Source organism: Nerophis lumbriciformis, linkage group LG13, assembly GCF_033978685.3.
Source record: "Nerophis lumbriciformis linkage group LG13, RoL_Nlum_v2.1, whole genome shotgun sequence".
NCBI lineage: Eukaryota > Metazoa > Chordata > Actinopteri > Syngnathiformes > Syngnathidae > Nerophis > Nerophis lumbriciformis.
Window position 1 is genome coordinate 4,254,955 of NC_084560.2, and position 26,297 is coordinate 4,281,251.

General features: G+C 46.6%; 1 protein-coding gene across 1 annotated transcript in view; it reads left to right on the forward strand.

The window, feature by feature from the left end:
• The window catches only part of LOC133613262 (growth factor receptor-bound protein 14-like), a 60,549-nt gene that overhangs the window by 27,942 nt on the left and 6,310 nt on the right, over positions 1–26,297 (forward strand). Inside the window, exons 5-13 of the mRNA XM_061970656.1 lie at positions 464–538; positions 622–759; positions 7,898–8,008; positions 8,113–8,208; positions 13,214–13,276; positions 21,151–21,267; positions 21,329–21,398; positions 21,472–21,559; positions 24,273–24,366. Coding sequence (XP_061826640.1) covers positions 464–538; positions 622–759; positions 7,898–8,008; positions 8,113–8,208; positions 13,214–13,276; positions 21,151–21,267; positions 21,329–21,398; positions 21,472–21,559; positions 24,273–24,366 — 852 coding nt within the window. The remainder of the gene's footprint in view (positions 1–463; positions 539–621; positions 760–7,897; positions 8,009–8,112; positions 8,209–13,213; positions 13,277–21,150; positions 21,268–21,328; positions 21,399–21,471; positions 21,560–24,272; positions 24,367–26,297) is intronic.

A 26,297-nucleotide genomic window follows, 5' to 3' on the forward strand; every position in this document is an offset into this window, starting at 1 on the left:
ATCCAGGGTCAACGCAGCCGTCTACCAGCAAGTTTTAGAGCACTTCATGCTTCCTGCTGCTGACCTGCTCTATGGAGATGGAGATTTCAAGTTCCAATAGGACTTGGCGCCTGCACACAGCGCAAAATCTACCCGTGCCTGGTTTAGGGACCATGGTATTTCTGTTCTAAATTGGCCCGCCAACTCCCCTGACCTTAGCCCCATAGAAAATCTGTGGGGTATTGTGAAAAGGAAGATGCAGAATGCCAGACCCAAAAACGCAGAAGAGTTGAAGGCCACTATCAGAGCAACCTGGGCTCTCATAACACCTGAGCAGTGCCAGAAACTCATCGACTCCATGCCACGCCGCATTAACGCAGTAATTGAAATACTGAATACTGAAATAAATCCAGTTTTTCAAAATATTCTAATTTACTGGCTTTTACCTGTATATATATGGTAAATATACTGTCATCCATCCTAGGACTTCTTCCCGGACCACATGGTGTCCATACCCAGCGAGAGCAACCGAGTGGTGGATCACTCCCAACTTGTGCAGGTCCACATCTTCTTAGTGGTCTTTCTTCTACTGCTCTGGACATGTTCAAAGTATCAACACAGATATTTCTCCACCCGACGCAGATCTTCCTCAGCTCCAGCACCGGTCCAGAGATCCATGGACACCTCCACACCAAGGAACCCAGCCGCAAGTCCTGGAAGAAGTTGTACTTTGTACTGCGCAGGTCTGGGCTCTATGTTTCCAACAAAGGGACTTCTAAGGTCAGTCGACATCGGCGTTAGGCTTCCAGATATTTTCATAGTTAAGAGCATAAAAACTGCTACATTTTATAATCCAGGGAATCGACTCCTTTCACCCTGTATCGTAGTCTAGAGTTTGTTGTGTGGTAGATCACAGTATTCATACATAGGCTTGTATGGTTTACCAGTACTAGTACAGTATCGCGCTTCTAATGAACAAAAAATGGTTCTATACTCTGTATGAAAAGTACCGGTTCGAGGGCATGACATTGCTGGTTTTACCAGCAGAGGAGCGTGTTCGGCAGCGCACACACACAGAGTACTTACAAGCAGACACAGTGTGTAGACAGAAAAGGGAGAATGGACGCATTTTGGTGTAAAAAAGTAAAGATAAAGGTGAAGTTATAACACTGAAACACCCTCAGGAAGAGATGCTTAAAAGACATGGCTAGCTAGCTAGCGGCTAACGTCCATCCGCAGTGTTTTAGCTACTTCCAAATCACTAATCCTTGGCCTCCCGTTATCCCTGGAGGAGGAGGAATAGCTAAAGAGGCTTCACTACACACCGTAGGAGGATACAATAGCTCACCGGCGTCACAATGTAAACAAACGCCATGGGTGGATCTACACCTGACATCCACTGTAATGATACCAAGTACTAAATTGATATTTTTAGCATCATTTAAAAATATATATATATTTATAAAGTCAGTAAATACGTCCCTGGACACATGAGGACTTTGAATATGACCAATGTATGATCCTGTAACTGCTTGGTATCGGATCGATACCTAAATGTGTGGTATCGTCCAAAACTAATGTCAAGTATCAAAGAAGAGAAGAACTAGTGATTATTACATTTTAACAGAAGTGTAGATAGAACATGTTAAAACAGAAAACAGCGCGACACCTACCCTTTACATCAGTATTTTTTAACCGTATTATTATTGGTTTATTAGGTATTATATTTTATAGTATGATCCTGCAACTACTTGGTATCGCATCGATACCTACATTTGTGGTATCGTCCAAAACTAATGGGAAGTATCAAAGAAGAGAAGAATAAGTGATTATTACATTTTAACGCCATCCTTCTTTGTGGGGACGTTGTTGATTGCCATGTCGTGTACGGGCGTACTTTGTGGACGCCGTCTGCTGCTCCACAGTAAGTCTTTGCTGTCGTCCAGCATTCTGTTTTTCTTTACTTTGCGGCCAGTTCAGTTTTACTTTCGTTTTGCACAGCCATCCCGATGCTTCATGGCCTTTTCCTTTCCGTTTTGTTCATTTTTGGTTTAAGCATTAGATACCTTTTTACCTGCACGCCGCCTCCCGCTGTGCTCTGCGTATCGGGATCACGACAAACCATCCTCGTCTCGCCCGACACGTTCCGACTTTAACAAAGCTATTCCCCGCACCTGCTCTGTTTTCGCAATCAAGACTGTTCCAGTTGTGCGGACGCCGTCCTTTTTCGTGGGGAGGTTGTTGATTGCCATGTCGCGTACGGGCGTACTTTGTGGACGCCGTCTGCTGCTCCACAGTAAGTCTTTGCTGTCGTCCAGCATTCTGTTTTTCTTTACTTTGCGGCCAGTTCAGTTTTACTTTTGTTTTGCAAAGCTATCCCGATGCTTCATGGCCTTCTCCTTTCCGTTTTGTTCATTTTTGGTTTAAGCATAAGACACCTTTTTACCTGCACGCCGTCTCCCGCTGTGCTCTGCGTATCGGGATCACGACAAACCATCCTCTTCTCGGCCGACACGTTCCGACTTTAACAAAGCTATTCCCCGCACCTGCTCTGTTTTCGCAATCAAGACTTTTCCAGTTGTGCGGACGCCGTCCTTTTTCGTGGGGAGGTTGTTGATAGCCATGTCGTGTACGGGCGTACTTTGTGGACGCCGTCTGCTGCTCCACAGTAAGTCTTTGCTGTCGTCCAGCATTCTGTTTTTGTTTACTTTGCGGCCAGTTCAGTTTTACTTTCGTTTTGCACAGCCATCCCGATGCTTCATGGCCTTTTCCTTTCCATTTTGTTCATTTTTGGTTTAAGCATTAGACACCTTTTTACCTGCACGCCGTCTCCCGCTGTGCTCTGCGTATCGGGATCACGACAAACCATCCTCGTCTCGCCCGACACGTTCCGACTTTTACAAAGCTATTCCCCGCACCTGCTCTGTTTTCGCAATCAAGACTGTTCCAGTTGTGCGGACGCCGTCCTTTTTCGTGGGGACGTTGTTGATTGCCATGTCGTGTACGGGCGTACTTTCTGGACGCCGTCTGCTGCTCAACAGTAAGTCTTTGCTGTTGTCCAGCATTCGGTTTTTCTTTACCTTGCGGCCAGTTCAGTTTTACTTTCGTTTTGCACAGCCATCCCGATGCTTCATGGCCTTTTCCTTTCCGTTTTGTTCATTTTTGGTTAAAGCATTAGATACCTTTTTACCTGCACGCCGCCTCCCGCTGTGCTCTGCGTATCGGGATCACGACAAACCATCCCCGTCTCGCCCGACACGTTCCGACTTAAACAAAGCTATTCCCCGCACCTGCTCTGTTTTCGCAATCAAGACTGTTCCAGTTGTGCGGACGCCGTCCTTTTTCGTGGGGAGGTTGTTGATAGCCATGTCGTGTATGGGCTTACTTTGTGGACGCCATCTGCTGCTCCGCAGTAAGTCTTTGCTGTCGTCCAGCATTCTGTTTTTCTTTACTTTGCGGCCAGTTAAGTTTTACTTTCGTTTTGCACAGCCATCCCGATGCTTCATGGCCTTTTCCTTTCCGTTTTGTTCATTTTTGGTTTAAGCATTAGATACCTTTTTACCTGCACGCCGTCTCCCGCTGTGCTCTGCGTATCGGGATCACGACAAACCATCCTCGTCTCGCCCGACACGTTCCGACTTTAACAAAGCTATTCCCCGCACCTGCTCTGTTTTTGCAATCAAGACTGTTCCAGTTGTGCGGATGCCGTCCTTTTTCGTGGGGAGGTTGTTGATAGCCATGTCGTGTATGGGCTTACTTTGTGGACGCCGTCTGCTGCTCCGCAGTAAGTCTTTGCTGTCGTCCAGCATTCTGTTTTTCTTTACTTTGCGGCCAGTTCAGTTTTACTTTCGTTTTGCACAGCCATCCCGATGCTTCATGGCCTTTTCCTTTCCGTTTTGTTCATTTTTGGTTTAAGCATTAGATACCTTTTTACCTGCATGCCGTCTCACGCTGTGCTCTGCGTATCGGGATCACGACAAACCATCCTCGTCTCGCCCGACATGTTCCGACTTTAACAAAGCTATTCCCCGCACCTGCTCTGTTTTCGCAATCAAGACTGTTCCAGTTGTGCGGACGCCGTCCTTTTTCGTGGGGAGGTTGTTGATAGCCATGTCGTGTACGGGCGTACTTTGTGGACGCCGTCTGCTGCTCCACAGTAAGTCTTTGCTGTCGTCCAGCATTCTGTTTTTCTTTACTTTGCGGCCAGTTCAGTTTTATTTTCGTTTTGCACAGCTATCCCGATGCTTCATGGCCTTCTCCTTTCCGTTTTGTTCATTTTTGGTTTAAGCATTAGATACCTTTTTACCTGCACGCCGCCTCCCGCTGTGCTCTGCGTATCGGGATCACGACAAACCATCCTCGTCTCGCTCGACACCTTCCGACTTTAACAAAGCTATTCCCCGCACATGCTCTGTTTTCGCAATCAAGACTGTTCCAGTTGTGCGGATGCCGTCCTTTTTCGTGGGGAGGTTGTTGATAGCCATGTCGTGTACGGGCGTACTTTGTGGACGCCGTCTGCTGCTCCACAGTAAGTCTTTGCTGTCGTCCAGCATTCTGTTTTTCTTTACTTTGCGGCCAGTTCAGTTTTACTTTCGTTTTGCACAGCCATCCCGATGCTTCATGGCCTTCTCCTTTCCGTTTCGTTCATTTTTGGTTTAAGCATTAGACACCTTTTTACCTGCACGCCGCCTCCCGCTGTGCTCTGCGTATCGGGATCACGACAAACCATCCTCGTCTCGCCCGACACCTTCCGACTTTAACAAAGCTATTCCCCGCACCTGCTCCGTTTTCGCAATCAAGACTGTTCCAGTTGTGCGGACGCCGTCCTTTTTCGTGGGGAGGTTGTTGATAGCCATGTCGTGTACGGGCTTACTTTGTGGACGCCGTCTGCTGCTCCACAGTAAGTCTTTGCTGTCGTCCAGCATTCTGTTTTTGTTTACTTTGCGGCCAGTTCAGTTTTACTTTCGTTTTGCACAGCCATCCCGATGCTTCATGGCCTTCTCCTTTCCGTTTTGTTCATTTTTGGTTTAAGCATTAGACACCTTTTTACCTGCACGCCGTCTCCCGCTGTGCTCTGCGTATCGGGATCACGACAAACCATCCTCGTCTCGCCCGACACGTTCCGACTTTAACAAAGCTATTCCCCGCACCTGCTCTGTTTTCGCAATCAAGACTGTTCCAGTTGTGCGGATGCCGTCCTTTTTCGTGGGGAGGTTGTTGATAGCCATGTCGTGTACGGGCGTACTTTGTGGACGCCGTCTGCTGCTCCACAGTAAGTCTTTGCTGTCGTCCAGCATTCTGTTTTTCTTTACTTTGCGGCCAGTTCAGTTTTACTTTCGTTTTGCACAGCCATCCCGATGCTTCATGGCCTTTTTCTTTCCGTTTTGTTCATTTTTGGTTTAAGCATTAGATACGTTTTAACCTGCACGCCGCCTCCCGCTGTGCTCTGCGTATCGGGATCACGACAAACCATCCTCGTCTCGCCCGACACGTTCCGACTTTAACAAAGCTATTCCCCGCACCTGCTCTGTTTTCGCAATCAAGACTGTTCCAGTTGTGCGGACGCCGTCCTTTTTCGTGGGGAGCTTGTTGATTGCCATGTCGTGTACGGGCGTACTTTGTGGACGCCGTCTGCTGCTCCACAGTAAGTCTTTGCTGTCGTCCAGCATTCTGTTTTTCTTTACTTTGCGGCCAGTTCAGTTTTACTTTCGTTTTGCACAGCCATCCCGATGCTTCATGGCCTTCTCCTTTCCGTTTTGTTCATTTTTGGTTTAAGCATTAGACACCTTTTTACCTGCACACCGCCTCCCGCTGTGCTCTGCGTATCGGGATCACGACAAACCATCCTCGTCTCGCCCGACACCTTCCGACTTTAACAAAGCTATTCCCCGCACCTGCTTTGTTTTCGCAATCAAGACTGTTCCAGTTGTGCGGATGCCGTCCTTTTTCGCGGGGAGGTTGTTGATAGCCATGTCGTGTATGGGCTTACTTTGTGGACGCCGTCTGCTGCTCCACAGTAAGTCTTTGCTGTCGTCCAGCATTCTGTTTTTCTTTACTTTGCGGCCAGTTCAGTTTTACTTTCGTTTTGCACAGCCATCCCGATGCTTCATGGCCTTTTCCTTTCCGTTTTGTTCATTTTTGGTTTAAGCATTAGATACATTTTTACCTGCACGCCGCCTCCCGCTGTGCTCTGCGTATCGGGATCACGACAAACCATCCTCGTCTCGCCCGACACGTTCCGACTTTTACAAAGCTATTCCCCGCACCTGCTCTGTTTTCGCAATCAAAACTGTTCCAGTTGTGCGGACGTCGTCCTTTTTCGTGGGGAGGTTGTTGATAGCCATGTCGTGTATGGGCTTACTTTGTGGACGCCATCTGCTGCTCCACAGTAAGTCTTTGCTGTCGTCCAGCATTCTGTTTTTCTCTACTTTGCGGCCAGTTCAGTTTTACTTTCGTTTTGCACAGCCATCCCGATGCTTCATGGCCTTCTACCTTCCGTTTTGTTCATTTTTGGTTTAAGCATTAGATACCTTTTTACCTGCACGCCGCCTCCCGCTGTGCTCTGCGTATCGGGATCACGACAAACCATCCTCGTCTCGGCCGACACGTTCCGACTTTAACAAAGCTATTTCCCGCACCTGCTCTGTTTTCGCAATCAAGACTGTTCCAGTTGTGCGGATGCCGTCCTTTTTCGTGGGGAGGTTGTTGATAGCCATGTCGTGTACGGGCTTACTTTGTGGACGCCGTCTGCTGCTCCACAGTAAGTCTTTGCTGTCGTCCAGCATTCTGTTTTTGTTTACTTTGCGGCCAGTTCGGTTTTACTTTCGTTTTGCACAGCTATCCCGATGCTTCATGGCCTTTTCCTTTCCGTTTTGTTCATTTTTGGTTTAAGCATTAGATAAGTTTTTACCTGCACGCCGCCTCCCGCTGTGCTCTGCGTATCGGGATCACGACAAACCATCCTCGTCTCGCCCGACACCTTCCGACTTTAACAAAGCTATTCCCCGCACCTGCTCTGTTTTCGCAATCAAGACTGTTCCAGTTGTGCGGACGCCGTCCTTCTTTGTGGGGATGTTGTTGATTGCCATTTCGCGTACGGGCGTACTTTGTGGACGCCGTCTGCTGCTCAACAGTAAGTCTTTGCTGTTGTCCAGCATTCTGTTTTTCTTTACTTTGCGGCCAGTTCAGTTTTACTTTCGTTTTGGACAGCCATCCCGATGCTTCATGGCCTTTTCCTTTCCGTTTTGTTCATTTTTGGTTTAAGCATTAGATACGTTTTTACCTGCACGCCGCCTCCCGCTGTGCTCTGCGTATCGGGAACACGACAAACCATCCTCGTCTCGCCCGACACGTTCCGACTTTAACAAAGCTATTCCCCGCACCTGCTCTGTTTTCGCAATCAAGACTGTTCCAGTTGTGCGGACGCCGTCCTTTTTCGTGGGGAGGTTGTTGATTGCCATGTCGTGTACGGGCGTACTTTGTGGACGCCGTCTGCTGCTCCACAGTAAGTCTTTGCTGTCGTCCAGCATTCTGTTTTTCTTTACTTTGCAGCCAGTTCAGTTTTACTTTCGTTTCGAACAGCCATCCCGATGCTTCATGGCCTTCTCCTTTCCGTTTTGTTCATTTTTGGTTTAAGCATTAGATACCTTTTTACCTGCACACCGCCTCCTGCTGTGCTCTGCGTATCGGGATCACGACAAACCATCCTCGTCTCGCCCGACACGTTCCGACTTTAACAAAGCTATTCCCCGCACCTGCTCTGTTTTCGCAATCAAGACTGTTCCAGTTGTGCGGACGCCGTCCTTTTTTGTGGGGAGGTTGTTGATAGCCATGTCGTGTACGGGCTTACTTTGTGGACGCCGTCTGCTGCTCCACAGTAAGTCTTTGCTGTCGTCCAGCATTCTGTTTTTCTTTACAGGAACCGTGGCATCTTCAGTTCCTGGCGGACTTTACTGACCGGAGCGTCTTCACACTTTTGTCCGGCAAAAAAGTCCACGGGGCCCCGACTGACTTCTGCTTCTGTGTGAAGGTAGTCGGACTCGTTTTGCCGCCATGAACGTGGTCTCTCTTGTTTTGACTCGTCTTGCCACCATGAACGTGGTCTCTCTTGTTTCACGCCTGCTTCACTCCTAGTCCATGAAGTGTTCTTCACCCCGGGACATGAAGCTGCTTTGTGCGGACGATGAACGGACCAGGACCTGTTGGATCACAGCCGTGCGCTTGTTTAAGGTTATTATTGTTATTATTCTTATTATTGTTACTTGTGGCCTTGCTGGTTTTAGGAGCAGAGGAGCATGTTGGGCAGCGCACACACACAGAGTACTTACAAGCAGACACAGTGTGTAGACAGAAAAGGGAGAACGGACGCATTTTGGTGTACAAAGTAAAGATAAAGGTGGAGTTATAACACTGAAACACCCTCAGGAAGAGGTGCTTTAAGACATGGCTAGGTAGTTAGCGGCTAACAACCATCCACAGTGTTTTAGCTACTTCTAAATCACTAACCCGGGCCTCCATGGCGACAAATAAAGTGAGTTTCATACACTGACCGTGGTCCATGGTCATGTTTCTGTGGTCCATGGTCATGTTTCAGTGGTCCCTGGTCATGTTTCTGTGGTCCATGGTCATGTTTCAGTGGTCCCTGGTCATGTTTCCGTGGTCCATGGTCATGTTTCAGTGGTCCCTGGTCATGTTTCCATGGTCCATGATCATGTTTCAGTGGTCCCTGTTCATGTTTCTGTGGTCCATTGTCATGTTTCAGTGGTCCATGGTCATGTTTCTGTGGTCCATGGTCATGTTTCAGTGGTCCCTGGTCATGTTTCTGTGGTCCATGGTCATGTTTCCGTGGTCCATGGTCATGTTTCTGTGGTCCATGGTCATGTTTCCGTGGTCCATGGTCATGTTTCAATGGTCCCTGGTCATGTTTCAGTAGTCCCTGGTCATGTTTCCGTGGTCCATGGTCATGTTTCCGTGGTCCATGGTCATGTTTCCGTGGTCCATGGTCATGTTTCCGTGGTCCATGGTCATATTTCAGTGGTCCTTGGTCATGTTTCAGTTGTCCCTGGTCATGTTTCCGTGGTCCATGGGTATGTTTCAGTGGTCCCTGGTCATGTTTCCGTGGTCCATGGTCATGTTTCAGTGGTCCATGGTCATGTTTCCGTGGTCCATGGTCATGTTTCAATGGTCCCTGGTCATGTTTCAGTTGTCCCTGGTCATGTTTCCGTGGTCCATGGTCATGTTTCAGTGGTCCATGGTCATGTTTCAGTGGTCCCTGGTCATGTTTCCATGGTCCATGGTCATGTTTCCGTAGTCCATGGTCATGTGTCCGTGGTCCATGGTCATGTTTCAGTGGTCCATGGTCATGTTTCAGTGGTCCATGGTCATGTTTCCATAGTCCATGGTCATGCTTCCGTGGTCCATGGTCATGTTTCAGTGGTTCATGGTCATGTTTCAGTTGTCCCTGGTCATGTTTCCGTGGTCCATGGTCATGTTTCCGTAGTCCATGGTCATGTGTCCGTGGTCCATGGTCATGTTTCAGTGGTCCATGGTCATGTTTCCGTAGTCCATGGTCATGTGTCCGTGGTCCATGGTCATGTTTCAGTGGTCCATGGTCATGTTTCAGTGGTCCATGGTCATGTTTCCATAGTCCATGGTCATGCTTCCGTGGTCCATGGTCATGTTTCAGTGGTTCATGGTCATGTTTCAGTTGTCCCTGGTCATGTTTCCGTGGTCCATGGTCATGTTTCAGTGGTCCATGGTCATGTTTCAGTGGTCCCTGGTCATGTTTCCGTGGTCCATGGTCATGTTTCCATGCTCCATGGTCATGTTTCCATGGTCCATGGTCATGTTTCAGTTGTCCCTGGTCATGTTTCCGTGGTCCATTGTCATGTTTCAGTGGTCCATGGTCATGTTTCAGTGGTCCATGGTCATGTTTCAGTGGTCCCTGGTCATGTTTCCATAGTCCATGGTCATGTTTCCGTGGTCCTGGTCATGTTTCCGTGGTCCATGGTCATGTGTCCGTGGTCCATGGTCATGTTTCAGTGGTCCATGGTCATGTTTCCGTGGTCCATGGTCATGTTTCAGTGATCCATGGTCATGTTTCTGTGGTCCCTGGTCATGTTTCCGTGGTCCATGGTCATGTTTCCGTAGTCCATGGTCATGTTTCCATAGTCCATGGTCATGTTTCCGTGGTCCATGGTCATGTTTCAGTGGTCCATGGTCATGTTTCCATAGCCCATGGTCATGTTTCCATAGCCCATGGTCATGTTTCCGTGGTCCATGGTCATGTTTCAGTGGTCCATTGTCATGTTTCAGTTGTCCATGCTCATGTTTCAGTGGTCCCTGGTCATGTTTCCGTGGTCCATGGTCATGTTTCCGTGGTCCATGGTCATGTTTCAGTGGTCCCTGGTCATGTTTCTGTGGTCCATGGTCATGTTTCAGTGGTCCATGGTCATGTTTCAGTTGTCCATGGTCATGTTTCAGTGGTCCCTGGTCATGTTTCCGTGGTCCATGGTCATGTTTCAGTGTTCCATTGTCATGTTTCCGTGGTCCCTGGTCATGTTTCAGTTGTCCCTGGTCATGTTTCCGTGGTCCATGGTCATGTTTCCGTGGTCCATGGTCATGTTTCCGTGGTCCATGGTCATGTTTCCGTGGTCCATGGTCATGTTTCCGTAGTCCATGGTCATGTTTCCGTGGTCCATGGTCATGTTTCAGTGGTCCATGGTCATGTTTCCGTGGTCCATGGTCATGTTTCCATAGTCCATGGTCATGTTTCCATAGTCCATGGTCATGTTTCTGTGGTCCTTGGTCATGTTTCAGTGGTCCATGGTCATGTTTCAGTTGTCAATGGTCATGTTTCAGTGGTCCCTGGTCATGTTTCCGTGGTCCATGGTCATGTTTCAGTGGTCCATTGTCATGTTTCAGTGGTCCATGGTCATGTTTCAGTGGTCCATGGTCATGTTTCAGTGGTCCCTGGTCATGTTTCAGTGGTCCATGGTCATGTTTCCGTGCTCCATGGTCATGTTTCCATGGTCCATGGTCATGTTTCAGTGGTCCATGGTCATGTTTCAGTGGTCCATGGTCAAGTTTCCGTGGTCCATGGTCATGTTTCCATAGTCCATGGTCATGTTTCCGTGGTCCATGGTCATGTTTCCGTAGTCCATGGTCATGTTTCCGTGGTCCATGGTCATGTTTCAGTGGTCCATGATCATGTTTCAGTGGTCCCTGGTCATGTTTCCATGGTCCATGGTCATGTTTCCGTAGTCCATGGTCATGTGCCCGTGGTCCATGGTCATGTTTCAGTGGTCCATGGTCATGTTTCAGTGGTCCATGGTCATGTTTCCATAGTCCATGGTCATGTTTCCGTGGTCCATGGTCATGTTTCAGTGGTCCATGGTCATGTTTCAGTTGTCCCTGGTCATGTTTCCGTGGTCCATGGTCATGTTTCAGTGGTCCATGGTCATGTTTCAGTGGTCCCTGGTCATGTTTCCGTGGTCCATGGTCATGTTTCCGTGGTCCATGGTCATGTTTCCGTGGTCCATGGTCATGTTTCCGTAGTCCATGGTCATGTTTCCGTGGTCCATGGTCATGTTTCCATAGTCCATGGTCATGTTTCCGTGGTCCATGATCATGTTTCAGTGGTCCATGGTCATGTTTCCATAGTCCATGGTCATGTTTCCGTGGTCCATGGTCATGTTTCAGTGGTCCATGGTCATGTTTCCGTGGTCCATGGTCATGTTTCAGTGGTCCATGGTCATGTTTCAGTGGTCCATGGTCATGTTTCCATGCTCCATGGTCATTTTTCCATGGTCCATGGTCATGTTTCAGTTGTCCCTGGTCATGTTTCCGTGGTCCATTGTCATGTTTCAGTGGTCCATGGTCATGTTTCAGTGGTCCATGGTCATGTTTCAGTGGTCCCTGGTCATGTTTCCATAGTCCATGGTCATGTTTCCGTGGTCCATGGTCATGTTTCCATAGTCCATGGTCATGTTTCTGTGGTCCTTGGTCATGTTTCAGTGGTCCATGGTCATGTTTCAGTTGTCCATGGTCATGTTTCAGTGGTCCCTGGTCATGTTTCCGTGGTCCATGGTCATGTTTCAGTGTTCCATTGTCATGTTTCCGTGGTCCATGGTCATGTTTCAGTGGTCCATGGTCATGTTTCAGTGGTCCCTGGTCATGTTTCCGTGGTCCATGGTCATGTTTCCGTAGTCTATGGTCATGTTTCCGTGGTTCATGGTCATGTTTCCGTGGTCCATGGTCATGTTTCAGTGGTCCATGGTCATGTTTCAGTGGTCCATGGTCATGTTTCCATAGTCCATGGTCATGTTTCCGTGGTCCATGGTCATGTTTCCGTGCTCCATGGTCATGTTTCCATGGTCCATGGTCATGTGTCCGTGGTCCATGGTCATGTTTCAGTGGTCCATGGTCATGTTTCCGTTGTCCATGGTCATGTTTCCGTGGTCCATGGTCATGTTTCAGTGGTCCATGGTCATGTTTCAGTGGTCCCTGGTCATGTTTCTGTGGTCCATGATCATGTTTCCGTAGTCCATGGTCATGTTTCCGTGGTCCATGGTCATGTTTCAGTGGTCCATGGTCATGTTTCAGTGGTCCATGGTCATGTTTCCATAGCCCATGGTCATGTTTCCATAGCCCATGGTCATGTTTCCGTGGTCCATGGACATGTTTCAGTGGTCCATTGTCATGTTTCAGTTGTCCATGCTCATGTTTCAGTGGTCCCTGGTCATGTTTCCGTGGTCCATGGTCATGTTTCAGTGGTCCATGGTCATGTTTCAGTGGTCCCTGGTCATGTTTCCGTGGTCCATGGTCATGGTTCAGTGGTCCCTGGTCATGTTTCCGTGGTCCATGGTCATGTTTCCGTAGTCTATGGTCATGTTTCCGTGGTTCATGGTCATGTTTCCGTGGTCCATGGTCATGTTTCAGTGGTCCATGGTCATGTTTCAGTGGTCCATGGTCATGTTTCCATAGTCCATGGTCATGTTTCCGTGGTCCATGGTCATGTTTCAGTGGTCCATGGTCATGTTTCCGTGGTCCATGGTCATTTTTTGTGGTCATCATGCTTTATGGTGAAGACCAACTCCATAATGTCTTGTTTGCTTCTTCCAGTGCCCCATCAACTGCTCATTTGCATATGTAAAACAGCAACACAACAAACATACAACATGTTCATCATGTGATTAATAAGAAATGACTTGAAATTACTCTTGTTTTCTTTCAGTACGGCATGCAGCTGTACCACAACTTCATGCTGCCACACCACAAACAAAAACCTTCTCCAATGGTAATTATTGTGTAAATGTACTAATTATGACATGTGTCGTTACTCCATGCTCATGTTTCAGTGGTCCGTGGTCATGTTTTAGTGGTCCATGGTCATGTTTCAGTGGTCCATGGTCATGTTTCAATGGTCCATGGTCATGTTTCAGTGGTTCATGGTCATGTTTCAGTGGTCCATGCTCATGTTTCAGTGGTCCGTGGTCATGTTTCCGTGGTCCATGGTCATGTTTTAGTGGTCCATGGTCATGTTTCAGTGGTCCCTGGTCATGTTTCAGTGGTCCATGGTCATGTTTCTGTGGTCCATGGTCATGTTTCAGTAGTCCATGGTCATGTTTCTGTGGTCCATGGTCATGTTTCAGTGGTCCCTGGTCATGTTTCTGTGGCCCATGGTCATGTTTCAATAGTCCATGGTCATGTTTTAGTGGTCCCTGGTCATGTTTTAGTGGTCCATGGTCATGTTTTAGTGGTCCCTGGTCATGTTTCAGTGGTCCATGGTCATGTTTCAGTGGTCCCTGGTCATGTTTCTGTGGCCCATGGTCATGTTTCAGTAGTTCATGGTCATGTTTTAGTGGTCCCTGGTCATGTTTTAGTGGTCCATGGTCATGTTTTAGTGGTCCCTGGTCATGTTTCAGTGGTCCCTGGTCCTGTTTCAGTGGTCCATGGTCATGTTTCAGTGGTCCATGGTCATGTTCCAGTGGTCCATGGTTATGTTTTAGTGGTCCATGGTCATGTTTCAGTGGTCCATGGTCATGTTTCAATGGTCCATGGTTATGTTTCAGTGGTTCATGGTCATGTTTCAGTGGTTCATGGTCATGTGTCAGTGGTCCATGGTCATGTTTCATTGGTCCATGGTCATGGTTCATTGGTCCATGGTCATGTTTCAGTGGTCCATGGTCATGTTTCAGTGGTCCATAGTCATGCTTCAGTGGTCCATGGTCATGTTTCAGTGGTCCATGGTCATGTTCCAGTGGTCCATGGTCATGTTTTAGTGGTCCATGGTCATGTTTCAGTGGTCCATGGTCATGTTTCTGTGGTCCATGGTCATGTTTCAGTAGTCCATGGTCATGTTTCTGTGGTCCATGGTCATGTTTCAGTGGTCCCTGGTCATGTTTCTGTGGCCCATGGTCATGTTTCAATAGTCCATGGTCATGTTTTAGTGGTCCCTGGTCATGTTTTAGTGGTCCATGGTCATGTTTTAGTGGTCCGTGGTCATGTTTCAGTGGTCCATGGTCATGTTTCAGTGGTCCCTGGTCATGTTTCTGTGGCCCATGGTCATGTTTCAATAGTCCATGGTCATGTTTTAGTGGTCCCTGGTCATGTTTTAGTGGTCCATGGTCATGTTTTAGTGGTCCCTGGTCATGTTTCAGTGGTCCATGGTCATGTTTCAGTGGTCCCTGGTCATGTTTCTGTGGCCCATGGTCATGTTTCAGTAGTTCATGGTCATGTTTTAGTGGTCCCTGGTCATGTTTTAGTGGTCCATGGTCATGTTTTAGTGGTCCCTGGTCATGTTTCAGTGGTCCATGGTCATGTTTCAGTGGTCCCTGGTCATGTTTCTGTGGCCCATGGTCATGTTTCAATAGTCCATGGTCATGTTTTAGTGGTCCCTGGTCATGTTTTAGTGGTCCATGGTCATGTTTTAGTGGTCCCTGGTCATGTTTCAGTGGTCCATGGTCATGTTTCTGTGGCCCATGGTCATGTTTCAGTAGTTCATGGTCATGTTTTAGTGGTCCCTGGTCATGTTTTAGTGGTCCATGGTCATGTTTTAGTGGTCACTGGTCATGTTTCAGTGGTCCCTGGTCATGTTTCAGTGGTCCCTGGTCATGTTTCAGTGGTCCATGGTCATGTTTCAGTGGTCCATGGTCATGTTTTAGTGGTCCATGGTCATGTTTCAGTGGTCCGTGATCATGTTTCATTGGTCCATGGTCATGTTTCATTGGTCCATGGTCATGTTTCAGTGGTCCATGGTCATGTTTTAGTGGTCCCTGGTCATGTTTCAGTGGTCCCTGGTCATGTTTCAGTGGTCCATGGTCATGTTTCAGTGGTCCATGGTCATGTTTTAGTGGTCCATGGTCATGTTTCAGTGGTCCGTGGTCATGTTTCATTGGTCCATGGTCATGGTTCATTGGTCCATGGTCATGTTTCAGTGGTCCATGGTCATTTTTCAGTGGTCCATGGTCATGTTTCAGTGGTCCATAGTCATGCTTCAGTGGTCCATGGTCATGTTTCAGTGGTCCATGGTCATGTTCCAGTGGTCCATGGTCATGTTTTAGTGGTCCATGGTCATGTTTCAGTGGTCCATGGTCATGTTTCAGTGGTCCATGGTCATGTTTCAGTGGTCCATGGTCATGATTTAGTGGTCCATGGTCATGTTTCAGTGGTCCATGGTCATGTTTCAGTGGTCCATTATCATGTTTCAGTGGTCCATGGTCATGTTTTAGTGGTCCATGGTCATGTTTCAGTGGTCCATGGTCATGTTTTAGTGGTCCCTGGTCATGTTTCAGTGGTCAATGGTCATGTTTCTGTGGTCCCTGGTCATGTTTCAGTAGTCCATGGTCATGTTTCTGTGGTCCATGGTCATGTTTTAGTGGTCCCTGGTCATGTTTCAGTAGTCCATGGTCATGTTTCTGTGGTCCATGGTCATGTTTCAGTAGTCCATGGTCATGTTTCTGTGGTCCATGGTCATGTTTCAGTGGTCCCTGGTCATGTTTCTGTGGCCCATGGTCATGTTTCAGTAGTCCATGCTCATGTTTCAGTGGTCCATGCTCATGTTTCAGTGGTCCATGGTCATGTTTTAGTGGTCCTTGGTCATGTTTCAGTGGTCCCTGGTCATGTTTAAGTGATCCATGCTCATGTTTCAGTGGTCCATGCTTATATTTCAGTGGTCCATGGTCATGTTTCAGTGGTCCATGCTTATATTTCAGTGGTCCATGGTCATGTTTCAGTGGTCCATGGTCATGTTTCAATGGTTCATGGTCATGTTTCAGTGGTGCATGGTCATGTTTTAGTGGTCCATGGTCTTGTTTTAGTGGTCCATGGTCATGTTTCAGTGGTCCATGGTCATGTTTCAGTGGTCTGTCTACTATTATACTATTATTATACTATTATTACAATACTAGTATACTATTATTACAATATAAAACAATACTATTATACTATTATTACAATACAATTACAATACTATTATTACAATATAAAACAATACCATTATACTATTACAATATAAAACAATACTATTATACTATCATTACAATACAATACAATACTAATATATATTTCTTTGTGACTTTGCTTCATTTATTGCTATTAAATATTTCATAACTTGTCAAAGGTTCTTAATTTTTATTCTCGCATATTCCATTTATCGCTATTAATGTCATGACTTGGTCCTTGGGTTTTGTTTTTCCGGAAGGCAACGGAAATTTGCCTCGGGCGAGACGGGAATGTAAGTACATGATTTATTAAATATTATCAAAAAAGAAAAAACTAAAGGTGCGCACAAGGCGGAAGTACAAACTTGACTAATGAAACAAATACTTGCACATGAACAAAAGTCGCTAACTGTGGCATGAATAGAAAAAACTTACTTGGACATGGCATGAAGTGCGCGGAGGTAAACAGAGTGTGACAGGCGTTGTGGCTTGGCCGGCCGAAAGACCAGTGGTGGTGGCCGAACCGGAGGTTGCGGCTTAGCAGGCCGAAAGACCGGTGGCGGCGGCCGGGCTGGCAGCTGTGGCTTGGCATGGTGATGCTGAGCCACCCCACCTGAAAAGTTCCCAGCCCTAGCCCCCCCCCCTCAAGGAGCGGATACCAGACGCGCTCCCTGCGGTCTGGAACCGTCTTTTGGGCCGGGTGGAGGGAGGTCAGGAGGGGGGCAGAATCCTCCCCATTAAATTGTCCAAAATATTTTTCTTTATCCCCCACCTGGGGTTGTGGGGGCGGGGCATGAAATCTGGATGGCTTAGTTTGGCACGATCTAATTTTCAAAAACATGTCTTGGTAGTGCTTTATCTTGTTCTTTGAGTCTTTTGTTGGAGGCGGGTGATCAAAAGAAAAAGCATTGAAAAAAAAATCCTGGTCTGTGACGTCATCAGGGCGAAGCCGGGCTGGCTGCTGCTTGCTTCCGCCCGGAGGGGGAGGGGCTTGTTGGAGCGGCGTGTCCTGCCGGCTCGCGGAAGTCTTTCCTCGTTCTTGGCGACGTTTCCGGGACGGGAGCGACGCGCCGATCGGCACCAGCTTGCCTCCATTCCCCCACATCATCCCCCTGCGCTCCCTGGGGGAAAAGCGCAGCGTCTCGGCCTCCATGGCGCGCAGCACCTCCCAAGAAGCCTCATCCAAACTGTCCAACTCGTCCAACTAACGTGCGGAAAAACTATCTTGCTGGCGACATAATGTCCCTGACACACTCTTTATTGTCACTCTGCATAATGCCATGTTCACAGTCCCATGCCAAGTAAGTTTTTGTTTCATTGTTCACAGTTTCTGCCTTTGTGCTATGGTCTTTTTGGTTTCATAGTTTGTTCTCCGCCACTGTGCGCGCTTTTCGTTTGTACTTTTTTGATAGTTTCAAGTCAGAAGAAGTCTCCCATCACCAGCCTGAATGATTACCGACCAGTGGCCCTCACTCCGGTAATCATGAAGTGCTTCGAGCGACTTGTTCTCCAGCACATCAAGGACCATATCCCTCCAGACTTCGACCCCCACCAGTTCGCATACCGGGCGAACAGGTCCACAGAGGACGCCATCGCTGTTGCTCTCCACTCTGCTCTGAACCACCTGGAGCAGCAGCAGAGCTACGTCCGGATGCTCTCTGTGGACTATAGCTCTACCTTCAATACAATAATCCCGGACAGACTCTGCAATAAACTGGACACTCTTGGCCTCCCCCCTCTCACAAACGCCTGGATAAGGGACTTCCTAACGGACCGACCCCAGAATGTGAGACTTGGCCCGCACCTCTCATCCTCCCGCACGCTGAGCATCGGCTCCCCACAGGGCTGTGTGCTGAGCCCCCTCCTCTACTGCCTTTACACCCATGACTGCAGTCCGGCCCACAGTGACAACCTTACCGTCAAGTTCGCCGACGATACCACAGTGGTCGGGCTCATCTCCAGGGGTGACGAGGCTGCCTACAGAGAGGAGGTCCTGAAGCTGACGGCCTGGTCTTCGGAGAACAACCTCGCTCTCAACACCAGCAAGACCAGAGAGATCATCGTCGACTTCAGGAGGAGCAGCACCGACCCTGCCCCCCTCTACATCAACGGCGAGCGTGTAGAGAGGGTCCACACCTTCAGGTACCTTGGAGTCCACATCTCTAATGACTTCTCCTGGACAGTCAACACCACATCAATCATCAAGAAGGCTCAGCAGCGGCTACACTTCCTTAGAGTCCTCGGGAAGTACAACCTGAAGCCTGACCTGCTGCTGACCTTCTACCGCTCGTCCATCGAGAGCCTGCTGACCTACTGTATTACGGTATGGTACGGCAGCTGCACTGCAGCAGACAGGGAGAGGCTGCAAAGAGTGGTCAAGACGGCACAGAAGATCATCGGCCGCCCTCTCCCCTCTCTGACGGACATCTACACCTCCCGCTGCCTCAACAGAGCCAGTGCCATCATCAAGGACAGCACCCACCCTGGCTCTGACCTGTTCCACCTGCTGCCCTCTGGGAAGCGCTACAGGTGCATTAAAACCAAAACAAACAGGCTAAAGAACAGCTTCTTCCCCAGGGCCATAACCATCCTGAACGGACTGCCCCATTGTCCCTCATAACTGCCTTCTCTTCGGTGCAATAACCCATTCCACCAACCACCCTGTTTTTGTTTTTGTTTTTTTCATGTATATACCGTATTTTCCGCACTATAAGGCGCACCTAAAAACCACAAATTTTCTCAAAAGCTGACAGTGCGCCTTATAACCCGGTGCGCTTTATTACGATTCATTTTCATAAAGTTTCGATCTCGCAACTTCGGTAAACAGCCGCCATCTTTTTTCCCGGTAGAACAGGAAGCGCTTCTTCTTCTACGCAAGCAACCGCCAAGGAAAGCACCCGCCCCCATAGAACAGGAAGCGCTTCTTCTTCTACTGTAAGCAACCACCCGCCCCCGGAAGAAGAAGAAAAAACGCGCGGATATCACCGTACGTTTCATTTCCTGTTTACATCTGTAAAGACCACAAAATGGCTCCTACTAAGCGACAAGGATCCGGTTCACAAAAAGACGCAATCTCTCCATCCGCACACGGATTACTACCGTATTTCACAGCAACTGATATTCCTGTGAACCGCACTGTGGAACGGGAGCACGTACGGTGAATATTCGCACCACAGGGAATGAGAAGTCATCCTTCACTGTGGTTCTAGCTTGCCATGCTAACTTCCACCCATGGTGATATTCAAAAGGAAGACCTTGCCAAAAGAGACCTTTCCAGCCGGCGTCATCATAAAAGCTAACTCGAAGGGATGGATGGATGAAGAAAAGATGAGCGAGTGGTTAAGGGAAGTTTACGCGAAGAGGCCGGGTGGCTTTTTTCACGCAGCTCCGTCCATGTTGATATACGACTCCATGCGCGCCCGCATCACAGATGGTGTCAAAAAACAAGTGAAGCACACAAATACAACACTCGCCGTCATTCCGGGTGGATTAACCAAAGAACTCCAACCGCTGGATATTGGTGTCAACAGGGCATTCAAATCACGACTGCGAACGGCGTGGGAACAATGGATGACCGAAGGCGAACACACCTTCACTTAGACAGGCAGACAGCGCCGGACGACATACGCCAACATTTGCCAGTGGATCGTAAATGCCTGGGCAGATATTTCGGTCACAACTGTGGTCCGAGCTTTCCGGAAGGCAGGATTCACGGAACTACTGGACAACAACAGCGACACTGACTCCGATGACTTCGACGAGACGGAACCGGCCATTTTGGATCCCACGCTTGCGCAACTTTTCAATTCGGACACCGAAGACGAAGAATTCGAAGGATTTACGAATGAAGAATAACTTCAGAAGGTGAGCGCTATGTTTATTTTGTGTGTTGTGACATTAACGTTCGAGCAACATTATGTTGCTATTGCTCTGCACCATTTTGAATTTTACTATGTTTGTGATTGCACATTTGCGTACATTTTGGGACAGAGTTGTTAGAACGCTGGTTTTCAATATATTATTAAAGTTTGACTGAACTATCTGACTGTTTTTTTGACATTCCCTTTAGCGCAGCGTAGGCGCGGCTTATAATCCGGGGCGGCTTATTGGTGGACAAAGTTATGAAATATGTAATTCATTGAAGGTGCGGCTAATAATCCGGTGCGCCTTATAGTGCGGAAAATACGGTATTCATTTCACACCATATTCATTGCACTTCTACATTTTTTATATTTTTATATATTTGCACATTGTTTTTCTAGCATGCACACATCGCACTGTATGGAATGGCCTCAATCTCGTTACCATGCGTAATGACAATAAAGCTGATTCTGATTCTGATTCTGATGTACTTACATTCCCATCTCGCCCGAGCCAACTTTCCGTTGCCTTCCGGAAAAACAAAACCCAAGGACCAAGTCATGACAATTAACACTATTATTCTCGCTATTTATCATTTTGTTTATATTCTTATCTATATTTTAGTTTTTATATATATTTTGAATGCAATGTTTTATATTGTTTTTTAATAATAATAATAATAATAATTATTATTATTACTTATTATTATTATTATTACTTATAATAATAATTAATAATTATTATTATTATTAATAATAATAATAATAATAATTATTATTATTATTACTGTGCATTTATGATCCTAATGAAGTATTTGTCGATGCATGTTGTGAGAAGTGCAGCACTCCTAAAGATGTCACTTCTGCAGAGGAGCATCTCTGAGAACTCCCTGGTGGCCATGGACTTCTCGGGCCAACACAGTCGTGTGATTGAGAAGCCCTCGGAAGTCCTGTCTGCGGCTGTGGAGGAAGGCCTGGCCTGGCGGGTGAGTCCTGAAACACCCAAGGTCAGCGGTGACAAGATATCCAGTCTCGATTGTGTTTTAGAGGAAGAGCTGCCAGCGTCTGAGTGCCCACGGGAGTCCGTCTGCGTCCCAGAGCTCCGTCTGCTCTCTAGGTGCCACTCTTGTCTGCTCCATGTCAACAACACCCGTCCCAAAGTGAAAGCACTGACTCGTTACGTGTATCAGCTCTACATTTAGCGCAGCCTTGGTTCTACGGCCGAATGTCCCGGGATGAAGCTCAGCTCCTCATCACCCAGCAGGGTCCTGTGGACGGGTAGGGGGCGCTGTTGCATGACATCACAACATGACCTAAAACAGACGTGCAAAGGTCTCTTGAGAATAATAACAATCCATCCATTTTCTACCGCTTGGGGTTCTTAACTTTTTTGACCTCGGTTCAGCCTGGGGCCCACTCAAATCCAGTTGTGCGTTTCCTACCTAGGCCTTCAGTGATGTTCTACCTAGTCCGACTTCAATAAACACCCCTCGAAATACCATCATTTATGTCACCCCATGACTGGAGAAATACTACACAGAAACACAACAAAAACGGTTTTAAAAATCAATAAACCCGCATCAGCATTTTAAAACATATCTCACGTGGTACTGTCAAGATTAAATGATTGTAAAAAACATATTAAATGTGGAAAAATAAATAAATAAAATATATAGTTAAAAAATTGAGAACCGATGATTTCTCCGCTGGCCGGGTACGGGTATGGCCCCAGTGCCACTTCCTGCTTTTCGCAATTTAAAAATTTGTGATTGGGTACTCGCTTAGGAAAATCCAATCGCAGTCACGTTTAACATAAGGCTACCTAGATGGGCTACTGTCCAACAACTCGTCATCCGATTGGCTATCGCAGACTGTCTTATCAACCGGCAGACTGATTAGCACTCCAACAAGTCAATAACATCAACAGAGCTCACCTCTGTGCATTTACGCACAGCATAAAATGTTTGGCGGACAAAATGAGACTGTCTTTCTGTGGCAGCGTGGGAGAAAGTTGTACATGTAAACAAACTACGGTGAGTTCAAGGATCGCTGAAATTAGTAGGACAGAACGGTGCTTGACGACTACTCTCATCATTGAAGCATGTTTAGTACAAACAGTGGGATTTCTAGCAATTAGGAAGGACTTGGAGAAGGCATTCGACCGTGTCCCTCGGGAAGTCCTGTGGGGAGTGCTCAGAGAGTATGGGGTATCGGACTGTCTGATTGTGGCGGTCCGCTCCCTGTATGATCAGTGTCAGAGCTTGGTCCGCATTGCCGGCAGTAAGTCGGACACGTTTCCAGTGAGGGTTGGACTCCGCCAAGGCTGCCCTTTGTCACCCATTCTGTTCTGAACTTTTATGGACAGAATTTCTAGGCGCAGTCAAGGCGTTGGTTGAGGGGATCCGGTTTGGTAGCTGCAGGATTAGGTCTCTGCTTTTTGCAGATGATGTGGTCCTGTTGGCTTCATCTGGCCAGGATCTTCAGCTTTCCCTGGATCTGTTCGCAGCTTAGTGTGAAGCGACTGGGATGAGAATCAGCACCTCCAATTCCGAGTCCATGGTTCTCGCCCGGAAAAGGGTGGAGTGCCATCTCCGGGTTGGGAAGGAGACCCTGCCCCAAGTGGAGGAGTTCAAGTACCTCGGAGTCTTGTTCACGAGTGAGGGAAGAGTGGATGGTGAGATCGACAGGCGGATCGGTGCGGCGTCTTCAGTAATGCGGACGCTGTATCGATCCGTTGTGGCGAAGAAGGAGCTGAGCCGGAAGGCAAAGCTCTCAATTTACCGGTCGATCTACGTTCCCATCCTCACCTATGGTCATGAGCTTTGGGTTATGACCGAAAGGACAAGATCACGGGTACAAGCGGCCCAAATGAGTTTCCTCCGCCGGGTGGCGGGTCTCTCCCTTAGAGATAGGGTGAGAAGCTCTGCCATCCGGAGCTCAAAGTAAAGCCGCTGCTCCTCCACATGGAGAGGAGCCAGATGAGGTGGTTCGGGCATCTGGCCAGGATGCCACCCGAACGCCTCCCTAGGGAGGCGTTTCGGGCACGTCCGGCCGGTAGGAGGCCACGGGGAAGACCCAGGACACGTTGGGAAGACTATGTCTTCCGGCTGGCCTGGGAACGCCTCGGGATCCCCCAGGAAGGGCTTGACGAAGTGGCTGGGGAGAGGAAAGTCTGGACTTCCCTGCTTGGGCTACTGCCCCCGCAACCCAACCTCGAATAAGCGGAAGTAGATGGATGGATGGATGGATAGGAAGGTTTGTGTTCTCCTACAGAAACCATAGTAAAACAAAAAATACGCTTTTTTTCCCCATCTTTTTCCATTTTCACACATCTCTAAAAGAGGTCCAAGGAGCCACTAGGGCGGTGCTGACCCAAACCAAACCCCCTAACCCTACGGTTCAGAAACAGTAAAAGGAAAACGTGAAACGTCAACATATATTTGTCTTTTCTTACCTTACCTTTCTTCTATCCTAAAGTGACGTTTGTGTCCAGCGAACGTGAATGGTTTTATTTTGGGTGTGTAGCTAGCCGAGCCATCCATACACGTTTCTCATATCAATCACTGCAAAAATGTATTTTATCTCAACATTTATGATGTCGACCCCGAGAGGGACAAGCGTTAGAAAATGGATTTAAATTAAAATTAAAAAATAGACATTTCCTGAGCTTACAGTATGCTAAGATCAGGGGGCCCCCTAGTGGTTGTGGCCCTAAACAACCACATAGACTCTAATAAAAATTTATAATGCATCTGAGATAGGCTCCAGCACCCCCCGCGACCCCAAAAGGGATAAACGGTAGAAAAATGGATGGATGGGATAGAGTAGACAGCACACTTCTCCAACACTGCAGTAGCAATAAAACACCACCAGATGGCAGTGCTCCTTAGTGAATAACCCAGTTAATGACATGTCTGCTTGTAATCATTCAAAAATATTATTTTTTGGTGATGAAAATACGTGATTTCAATCATTTATGTTTTGTTTAAAGGTTGTTTCTTGTGAGGGAAAGCCAAAGCAAGCCCAAGACCTTCGTGCTGTCGCTGTGCCACATGCAGAAAGTCAAACACTTCCAAATATTACCGGTGAGTGAGCACCTTAAACACAATAAAAGTCATTATCTCTTATTCTGAAGGCCGGCCTTTAGCAAGTCCGTCAGGATTTATTCGTGGGCGTGGGTCAGACGGAGGTCGGTGTGAATGACTCGTCATTAGAGCGTCTTGCAATATTCATTCCGGCAATAAATTGAAGCTGAGAGTGAAATTGGTATCGCTCACATTTTCCAAATCGTCGTAACAAAATGGGCAAATTAAACTATCAATTGTCACAATATTGATTTAATGAGAAACATATTTTCAAAAGAATGCAGAGGTAGTTTAATAGCATTGTAGTATATGCCAAAATGTATTTTGATACTGTTCGGTACTTTTCTAAATAAAGGGGACCACCAAAAAATTTAATTATTGTCTTTATTGTAACAAAAAATGTTAGTGTACATGAAACATATGTTTATTATTGTAATTTAGCCCTTAAATAAAATAATGAACATACTAGACAACTTGTCTTTTAGTAGTAATAATAATAACAATAATAATAATAATAGATTGTATTTGTAAAAAAGCACTTTACATTGAGCAAACAACTTCAAAGTGCTACACTGTATTAAAAAAAAAAAAAAAAAAAAAAAAAAAAGATAATAAAAAAAATACATAAATAAAACTAGAACAGCCTAATAGCTAGAACTAGTATGCACACATAAAAAAAGGCTTTTTTTTTTTTTTTTTTTTAAAGAAGGGTTTTTAAGCCTTTTTTAAAAGCATCCACAGTCTGTGGTTACCTCAGGTGGTCAGGGAGAACGTTCCACAGACTGGGAGCAGTGGAGCATTAAACAAACAAAGACTTGTAATTAGTCTGCAGACGTATGCAGTAACATATTGTGTCATTTATACACCTATTATTTTGTACACATTATGAGGGACAAACTGTAAAAATGGATTATTAATCTATTTGTTCATTTACTGTTAATATCTGCTTATTTTCTCTTTTAACATGTTCTATCTACACTTCTGTTCAAATGTAATAATCACTTATTCTTCTCTTCTTTGATACTTTACATTAGTTTTGGACGATACCACACATTTAGGTATCGATCCGATACCAAGTAGTTACAGGATCATACAATAAAATATAATGCCTAATAAACCAATACTGATATAAAGGGTAGGTGTCGCCCTGTTTTCTGTTTTAACATGTTCTATCTACACTTCTGTTCAAATGTAATAATCACTTATTCTTCTCTTCTTTGATACTTTACATTAGTTTTGGACGATACACATTTAGGTATCGATCCGATACCAAGAAGTTACAGGATCATACAATAAAATATAATGCCTAATAAACCAATACTGATATAACGGGTAGGTGTCGCGCTGTTTTCTGTTTTAACATGTTCTATCTACACTTCTGTTCAAATGTAATAATCACTTATTCTTCTCTTCTTTGATACTTTACATTAGTTTTGGACGATACCACACATTTAGGTATCGATCCGATACCAAGTAGTTACAGGATCATACAATACAATATAATACCTAATAAACCAATACTGATATAAAGGGTAGGTGTCACGCTGTTTTCTGTTTTTAACATGTTCTATCTACACTTCTGTTAAAATGAAATAATCACTTATTCTTCTCTTCTTTAATACTTTACATTAGTTTTGGACGATACCACACATTTAGGTATCGATCCGATACCAAGTAGTTACAGGATCATACAATAAATTATAATACCTAATTAAAGCTGCAAGCAGCGATGGACGGGACCGACTTTGACGGCTCATAAAATCCAAACCGGAGCAGAAATCAAAACTCTTTCATCAACTTTTAATCAGAAGGGTTCAATCTCTCTCCTGTGCTAGTTTGAAGCCGACACGACAAACGCGCTCAGTGACTGTTTTGACCCAACTTTTATTTTGAAGGGGGAATTGCAAACTTCCTGTTGATTTTTGCTCGGG